This window comes from Pomacea canaliculata, linkage group LG5 (genome assembly GCF_003073045.1).
Source record: "Pomacea canaliculata isolate SZHN2017 linkage group LG5, ASM307304v1, whole genome shotgun sequence".
NCBI classification, from domain to species: domain Eukaryota; kingdom Metazoa; phylum Mollusca; class Gastropoda; order Architaenioglossa; family Ampullariidae; genus Pomacea; species Pomacea canaliculata.
In genome coordinates this window covers 18224388-18233779 of record NC_037594.1, presented here as the reverse complement: position 1 = coordinate 18233779, position 9392 = coordinate 18224388, and the positions used below count along the sequence as shown (strand labels likewise).

General features: G+C 43.7%; 1 protein-coding gene across 1 annotated transcript; it reads right to left on the bottom strand.

The window, feature by feature from the left end:
- Positions 1-5660: 5660 nt before the first annotated feature.
- LOC112565340 (interferon alpha-inducible protein 27-like protein 2B) lies at positions 5661-9034 on the bottom strand. The gene is made up of 3 exons (XM_025240748.1): positions 8904-9034; positions 7517-7671; positions 5661-6806 (listed from the first exon to the last, which is right to left on the bottom strand). The coding sequence occupies exons 1-3, from the start codon at positions 8916-8918 to the stop codon at positions 6647-6649; spliced, it is 330 nt and encodes a 109-aa protein (XP_025096533.1). The 5' UTR covers positions 8919-9034; the 3' UTR covers positions 5661-6646.
- Between the last annotated feature and the right edge of the window lie 358 nt (positions 9035-9392).

Below are 9392 nucleotides of genomic sequence, written 5' to 3'. Positions count from 1 at the left end.
AGCTCTAGCCAATGTCTGACCTCCAGCAAAGCTGACATTTCTTTATCGAGGACGCTGGTATCACGGGGCTTGAAGCAGATAGGACATTTCTTCTTTAAAGACCACGCCAGGTTAGCCTGATCCAATTTCCATGATCCAACCCGTGTTTTGAATTACCTGCAAGAATGTCGCCACAGCCAGCATCTGCAATGCTCTCTCATCTCAAAGTTTACGAGGTCCGTAGAAGGCAGATATTTTACGCCCCGCAATACTAGAAAGACTAGTCACTGGGTCATAGAGCCGATCTGGTTCGGTTGCATGATAATTGCTATCGCTCTTACTCCAATTTAAAACATTTCCCGTGAAACCAATTTGGACTGAAATATGCGGCCACATTTGATGGGCAAGCAACTGTGATGAAAAGCTGGCATAACCATCTATGTAACCTACCGCTATGTCACTGGTAGAATGAAACTCTCGGCATGCACGTGCTCTACATACCGTCTACATTCCACACAATTTCTTCTTTTTCACTCCCTCTCTCCCCATCCCCACTTCCTACCGCCGGCAAATATACACCCCAGACAGATGATCATCAAAATTGTATCAGAGAGAGAGAAAGAGAAGGAGAGAGAGAGAAGGAGAAGAAGAGAGATGTACATATGCTGCCCCTAATACTGTAATAAATGAGTTGTGACATATTCAGGCATCGCGATAAGCCCACCGAACAATGTGCGACATTTCAATTATGAAAGCTGCGGCAAACGAGAGTTTGTTGGGTGCGCGAGGGTAGCCTAGGATCAGAGTCTGTCTCCACTTTGTCGTCCTCGCCTTCCTACGGCGTCTCCCAGGCTTACCCTGCTTACCCTGCTCACCCTGCTCACCCTGTTTACCCTGCTATGCACAGCATGCACAGAGCAACATGGCCGCCGTTCTTTACAGCTTACAGACTAGAAAGACTGGAATCTCTCCCCCTACACTTGCCAGAACTTTTTCATCCTCGTCTACTCCCCACTTCCCGCCATCACCACCACCACTCTTGTCTCTCTAGGGGTCTTCCTTTTTTTCTGTATCTCCTAATTCTCACTCTTCTCTCGTCATCTTTATTCCTTTTTTTTTGCATGTCCTGTTGTCTCTCTTCTCTCTTGATTTTCCTGTTGTTTTTTTTTTAACCGGAGCTGCAGAATTGATAATTAAAGTTGACAGCAGCGACAGGAAAAAGCTCTGCAAGCATCCTCTACATTCAGTTATATCCTATGAGAATCCAGCATCTGATCCAATAACCTGCCACATGTGACATCACTTCCTGCGTGCATGCGCAAGCGCGTGTGTGCGCACCACCTTGTACGTACGTTAAAAATTTAAAAAGAGCAGAATACTTCCCTCCCCTGTAGAAAAGTGTAGCCTCATCACTAAAGCAGCTATTTTCTGTCTCGTCAGGACGAAAGGCTAAGCTCATTCTCTTTGGCTGGCAGCACAACAATGTTTCTAACTCCATGATAAAAAAAAATAATAAAGAAAATCCACGAAGTAACATTAAAATCGTTATTTCGTTCACACAAGCTGCTCTGCTTTTATCAGTGATGCGCGAAGAGCATGGCTGTATTGTTTCTTTGTGAATTTGGACCCAGAAAGAATTTTTTTGTTGTCGGTAATAATTGTAGGGGTAGCTCCATGTTTCCCACCACGAACACGACAAATAATAAAAAGAAGAAGAGAGAGAAAAACTCACAGCAATAAACGTTTGTTAATGGGTGGCTACCGTTGGTTGCTAATAGCAACACGATGTTGAAAGACTCTCGACAGAAGAGCCAGTCTGTGGTTGTTTACTCACAGCTTTGTGAGCAGTGTGCAGTGAATGACATGACTGCATGTGCCGACAGGCGAGGATGGAGACCGTGCTCTCCAACTGACAGCATGCAGCACGTGACTGTGTGGTGGATGTGTGGACCCCACTAGCAACAAAGATGGAGAACAAAAGCTGCACATACATACCCGGCCCTTTCACAAAGCAGGTTGTAGACTTCATACTATACGACACTTACTTGAGTCGAGTACGACTGGCTTTCTTCAAGGCTCGTCAATTCACAAAATGATGAAGATGATGATGAGGATGAGGATGACAGTTGTGGTCGGTCCTGTCTCTATCTGCCTGTTCAAGCAAATCCAAGGGCAGCAGAAGCGATTGTAGATGTCGCTAGCAGAGCACCCGAAGTTAACAGGGGGCACTGTATACAAGAACCACAACCGCTCGCATTACTCTCCAGGGAAGACAAAAAATGGATTCAAGGGCTGTCACTTCCCTTTCTCTCTCCTTCCTCGCAACTACACGAACACGTGTGTGATGAACAGCTACCCCTCCGCCACTAACCACCGAGGCCGCCGCATCGCCTCTCGACATCAGCCTCCCCCCGACAGCTCTTCCCAACCCCTACTCCCCCACATTCCCCTTCCCTCCCAGACTCCAAAAGACAAAGTTTGCGCTCAGAAAACTCCCGGGCTGACGGCCCTTCCCATGGCGCAGCGCGTCAGGTGTCAGAAGTCTGTCTGGCGCGTGGCAGCCAACTGTCAGTTTGATTGTACGCGCGCACACCTCGAGCACTGCATCCTCGTGGCTCGTCAAGAGATGGAGGTGAATGGGAGAGTGGGAAAGGGAGGTCAGAGGTTAGTTTGTTAACCTTTCCCCATCAAAACTGCCGGCAGGTAGACAACTGCTTTCATTAACCCGGAAGCATTCAAAGATCGTGACGTCACTGCAGGGTTGAGTTGATTGCGTCACGGTGACGCTTCAGGCTTCAGGGTTGAGGTTGGGAAGGACATGCCCTTCACTGGCGAGCAGGTAGCGGGAGGGAGTTCTCCACAGCCTCGTGCTCCCCTTCGCTGTCTTGAAGCGCGAGATGTCCGTGGGTCGAAAGCTTGGAATGAGATGTGTGTGGGGTGGGTGAGGTGTGGGGTTGGGTTCGGAGGGGTAAAGGGCAGAGGCACTTACAGTCCCTTGTGTGTCGGAATGTTTCAGGTTGCTACAGTTTATTGTCCTGAGCTGATGTCACGCTCAGCGCGCATAGTCAACCTTTGGAGTCTACAAGTCACATCAGGACCTGACAATAAAATAAGCTATGAAAGTCTGTGAGAATCGGTATTGAAAAGTTTCGAATTTCATGGAAAAGGACCATGTTTCAACCGGTACACTCTTTCCCTCACACACCCACCACTACAAAGAAAGCCATGTGGACATTTTTTTCCTTAGGTTGGAAGCGATCGTCTGTAGCCGCCATTACAAAGGCGCACAGTGACATATTCAAGTCGTGCTTTCTTCCGGCGCAAAGAATAAACAAGGGCGCTCGAGGTTTAAATATTTTTTCACTCAATCGTTGGAACAAAGGGACGGAAAAACGAAGGGAAGTAAAAAAAATAACACTCGTTTTGACTTCGTAGACATGTATTATCTTTGTAGACCTCCGCACTTGCTAGAATCGACTCTGTGCGCATGTCTACAACGGTCTAGGCACTCGCCCATTGCATGAGCACAGTGAGGTGGGGAATGTATAATTGTATCTGTGGAGGGGGTGGGAATGTATAATTGTATATGTGGCGGGGGTGGGAGTGTATAATTGTATCTGTGCTGGGTGGGGAGTGTATAATTGTATCTGTGCTGGGGTGGGAATGTATAATTGCATCTGTGGAGGGGGGGAATGTACAATTGTATCTGTGGTGGGGTGGGGAATGTATAATTGTATCTGAGAGGGTGGGGAATGTATAATTGTATCTGAGGAGGGGTGGGGAATGTACAATTGTATCTGTGGCGGGGTGGGGAATGTATAATTGCATCTGTGGAGGGTGGGGGATGTATAATTTCATATGTGAAGGGGTGGAGAATGTATAATTGTATATGTGGAGGTGTGGGGAATGTATAATTGTATCTGTGGAGGGGTGGGGAATGTATAATTGTATCTGTGGCGGGGGGGGGTTGGGAATGTATAATTGTATCTGTGGAGGGGTGGGGAATGTATAATTGTATCTGGGAAAAGTAGTGTTGTATCGTTGAGCCCAAGTTATTCAATTGTATCCACCATTGACTGTACAGTTTCTGTTGCAAGTGGGGAGCGACACTTCTTAAACTTGAAATTCATTAAGAAATTATGAATAACAAATAATTAACTAACAATAATCTGATAAATCATGCTTCACGGGCGTTATTGGCGAAGATGTTCTACAGAGTTGTATAAAGTGCTACAAGTCTGTGGTCATCAGGACATGCGCACTACCTTCTGAAAGAGACCTACAAGTAGATACATAGGAACTAAGAAACTCTTTGAAAAGGAAACAGCAAACAGATTAAATTTGTTCTCGTTTTTATCCTGGAAAACACACATTAATCAAAGACAGAGGTCAGAGTCATGTTGTGGAAGTTATGTATCTGCGATCCCAGACTTGCTTAATGAGGACAAGGAGGCTCGCAGCTTGCACACAGTTTAACGGCCATTGTTTGTGTTTGTCATCTGCAGCTACATAACGGGAAATACCAGTGAATGTCAGCCCGGGGCATCCTAGTAAACACGTGGTGTGCTGATGTTTGTAAGCACCCACTTGACCTGTCGTAAGTAGCTCTGGCTTTCCAAGTGTGATTATTGTGGAATTCGAGGCATCTGGGTAGTGAGTGTGTGTCTCACATGTTGTGAACACTGACCATGCTGCTTCGCCATCTCATGAGAGAAATCCATGTACGTGTTTTGCTGCTTGGAATTTACAAGAAAAACATGAAAAATTCATAGCATTCCAAAAGAGAGTATTCGTACATCATACACTGTGTAAAATGTAACATTGAAATGTTCAAAAAATATATGATCAACAGAAAGAACTAATTACGTGCCCTGACCTCTCAGGTCAATCTCTCTCTGTCTCGTTCCCCCAAAACACACAGTACACCTGTGTCAATCCTGTGTTGCAGAATAAATTGTCATGACAATCAACAACTAAGACACCCAAAGTCTTGGAATTGAGGTATGTGGCTGGTAACTGCTGGCTAACAAATCTCTCTGCATCATGACAAGTTCATACAACCTACCCAACATTTTTTTCTCTCCTCTATGATTTATCTCACACATTCACATTCAAACTCCAATACCAATCCACAGGCTACCACTGATCCAATAAAGACTCCGTAAAACCGTTCCCTAAACCATCTTTGGATCATGAAGAAGTATCTTAATGCACGTACCTACCTGAGTAACCCGACCCTCTGTTCTGCACGTGCGTGGGGCGCTCTATGCCCTCCTCAGTTGTCGCCTTCTCTGCGTGAGAGCAATTCCTTCCTGTCATGCGCACTGGTGCACCTCATCTCACCCGCTTACCCCGGGTATGTTACTGGACTGCTGCATCTCTCCTCGCTCTAGTGTCTTGGTATGGCATCTTCAGTCCCAGACAGATCAAGCGGCCAGAAGCTCCTCCCCTTGTGCGCACGTGCAAGCTCGAGGCATATTTTAAATCGTTTGTAGCACAAATGTTACACATATACATACGTATGTTCGAAATATGAGTACAAACACTCTCACACTCTCCCTCTCTCTCACACACACACATAAAGAGTGGTAGGTTGCAGGCTCGAACTAAGCAATTATTCCCATTGAGGGCGATTGCATGATTACGAACAGTCTAAGAAAGACAACTCAACACAAACATCCTCTGAGCTTCTGCAAGAGTTTATTCCCATGACACTGTCAATGACGTAACCATGTTTTTGCAATTAGTAAAACAGAAAATACCAGCCTGTTCCTTTTTATTTATTTCTGTCATAATGTTGTTTTGTATCTGCAGCAAAATATAATCTTTCATGATTCACAATACATTTAAAACCTTGTATCGCATATTTGCAACCTTTAGGAAATTATTTCCTATGAATCTATCGACTTTATCTCGGGTATATTATCACCCTGTAAATTACATTCACCTCAGTCTCATATTAAGGTAAATATGTTTCAGTGAAAAAAAGCAGGATTGATGGCGAATAAAAAAAATCAAATTAATACATCAGCGGAACTGTTAGAAGAGGCCACCACCGGGATGAGATGACCAAAGCCCTCAGCAGAGAACCGATCGAGTGTGTAAGGTTTGGATCTAGGATCAGATATAACATTATATTCCATGAACATGACCCCTATCCACAGGGTGATCGTCTATGTATTATAGTTTCATCCATAGTATGTATATGTGATGGGTGTTATATATATATGTGTGTGAAGTGTTTTGAGTCTGCCTTTGTTAGGGAATGGTGCTAAATAACAGAAGTATAACACAGAAAAAGAATATATTATGATTGTACAACACCGGATAAAGAGCAGAAGTGAAAACTTATTACATGAATAAATAACGAAAAGTGTTTAAATGCATTTAATACTTTAATTAAGTTAAGCATGCGCTCTTCATTAGACAGCAAAAACTCAAAGACGACTAAACTTCATACACCTTTACAGAAGATAAAAAGTGCAGGAAAAGCTGAATATATTAATAACCAACAGTGTGAGGTCAACTGAGTGCAGCAACAGCGAAAAGCATGCACTAAACTTAATCAATCAGCCACTAAACAGGGTACGCTAATGCATCAGTCATGAAGTGTGTGCACTAATGCTAACACGGCCTCCAGCACTAAGGCTTAGGTTCCTCTTTCTTGTCATCTTTTCCTTCGTCTTTCTTCCCCTTCTGGTTCTTTGAATTCAGTGCCTTGAATGTAACTCCAGAAAAACTTGCATAAGTGATGATGGCTTGGGCAGCTGAAAGTGTTCCTGCGGCTCCAATAGACTGGAGAGTACCCCACCACACACGCTCCGGCTCTTGGAAGAATAAAAAATGATGATAATGATGATGATGATGATGATGCGCCATTGGCTCCTGTATCTCATAGCAGAAACCCCAATTCTCGTGCAAGCAAAGTAATTAAGAAAATGAGAAAGCAATTAAAGTAATTATAACCAAAGAAGAACACAAGAAGACAAGGGTCGGAGGAAGCATTAGAGGCTGAGCTCCCCTTGAACAAAGAGAACTGGGGCGATGACAGCGGTTGGAAATTTATGCAAAATACACCATTTGTCTGGTCCTCGCCAAAATTGGCAGAAGATTTTTTTCCACGGTAAAATCATGAACTATGTTTGGTTTATTGTACGCATTCTAAGATGTTGCAGTCACCCTCTTGCCAGTTAGGTGAAGGGACAGCACTCTCGTGCCACCCATGTGTGATCATCACAATGGAGCGATGCCACGTTGGTGGAGGACAGCTTGATCATGTAGGAGATTAAACATGACCACATCAGTAAGTGTAGGTAATTTTGGTTCACCTTTTATATAAGGTAAAAAATCTGACATTGAGCTGCAACCAGATGATCCGGAGTGATTCCCTTCACCCCACATCCATTTTTATTCCTTCCCCTTTTTCTAAGAACTAATAATCATAATAATATTATTAATTTTTTATATAATAATACAAAACAATTAAAAATATATTCTTTAAGTAATCTTCCCAAGTTAAAAAAATATTTTTACCTACCCATATGTCGTGGTTAGCGTCATTAGCTTGGCAGCCAAGGTTCCGGCAGCGATGCCTGCCGCTCCGAAGCCAGCTGCTGAAACCACCAGTGGTGTTCCCAAGACGGCCACCCCGCCTACAGCCGCCGAGATTCCCAGCTTCTTCAGTAGGGAAATCTTAAACCACATGACATCCTGAAAGCTTTCGACGAACTACGAACAATGAACTGTGAACAAGGAACTGCGAGCTATGAACACTGATGTACACTTTTAGAATGAACGACACTTTTCTGTACTGACAATACTGTAGCCTGTCACCAGGAAGATGTGTGTTTGTGTTTGTGTTTGTGTTTGTGTTTGTGTTTGTGGTGAATCTCTGGGAAGTATTTGCACTGCTTGTCCCAACCTCTTGTAAGTTGCTAGTCTTGCGCTCCTGTCGTCCATGCTTAGTGTAGACTGGTTAAGAGCAAGTTTATGTTTAGTGTCTATTTTTGCCGGTTTGTTTCGGGTGGGCTCCAGATGAATGAAAAATCTACCATGCAGCGTAGAGTGTGACATACCTCAATTATGGCGAGTAAATCTGGATTAAACTGTAATTTAAGAGGCTAGCTTATTCATGAGAGTGAATGACAGTGAGAGGGAGAAGGGAGGAAGCGAGTAACGAGTCCCATAGCACCTTTTATATCCTCCCTTCACTATCGCTTTAATGATTAAATACTTGCAATGTTCGTTTTAATATCGATTTTATTCCCTTCCCTAACCCTAAAGTCAGGTAGTCGTTCAATAGTTGTGTAAAATAAAGGAAAGAACACTGCAGCAACCAAACGGTGATATTGTTTGTGCTGAGACTCAGGTCCTGTGCTCTAATCACTCCGATATCCGCTACAACTTCTTTCAAACTCGCATCAGAATAAATCTTCAGACACAAGTGAACAACACATTCTTATCTCATGTCGACTTATCTCTAACCTTCTGTCTGTCCTTACACGTTCCTTCGAGTCCACCCATTCGTAGAAAGGCGGAAGGATAAGTGCTTCCCGTGCAGATGGCACAGAGAGGGATAAACACAGACACGTTGTACATGGGCACGTGGCGAGTGTGGGTGGTAGTCGTCTTTTCAGTTATTATAGCCTGTTAGGAATTCTTATATTTCATGTTAAAACATTGCAGTCAGCATCCACTGCTCAAGAGCTGCAGTTAATGTGTCTAGTATCTGTTTATATGTTAATCTGAACACTACACAACATTGTGACATACAGCAAGCCGGTTATCTAGATGGAGATCAGGAAGTATGTTTCCATTTTATCTTGAGCATCTGCTGTTTTGAGATATCATCTATCACCAGAGACTGCAACCGTCAGTCTATGTTACAACAAAAGGACATGACCTATGGACAAAGTCTGTCTTACCTTTGAGCTGGCCATGTTCACGATGCTCAATGTTACCTGAAGTTTTGCTGGTGAGCAGAGAGCTGATAAGTTCACAGGCTTGACCTCATTAGACAGTCACGTGACCTGACCCCGTCCGTGGTATGCTCGAGATACTACTGGTTGAAGTTTCTTTTTATTATTTTTAAGACACCAAAGAGCTTTTTAGAATTTAAATCGCCTCGAGAACTATTTCCTCCTGTAGCCAATGATAGTTTCCGCTCTGTTCTTGGTATGATGCTGACGTGTACAATATGTTGTATAACACGGAGAGCAATAGGCACAGACAAGAGTAAAGTGAGTTAGTGGCGATGATAAAGCAGGAAAGAAGTGAGGCTCGAATAAGTAAACAGTCCATGCAATACTCATTATTTAATAAATGAGAGAGAGAGAGAAAGAGAAAGGAAGAGAAAAGAAGTCCAGTCTGGTTATAGAGAGATGTGGGTCTTCAATATGCCACTTGAATTGAAA

Excerpts from the sequence above, each read along its gene's own strand:
- LOC112565340 (XM_025240748.1), bottom strand. Across the intron at positions 6,807-7,516 it reads ACGCTAACCACGACATATGG|AGCCGGAGCGTGTGTGGTGG; the intron begins GTAGGTAAAAAT and ends TATTCTTCCAAG.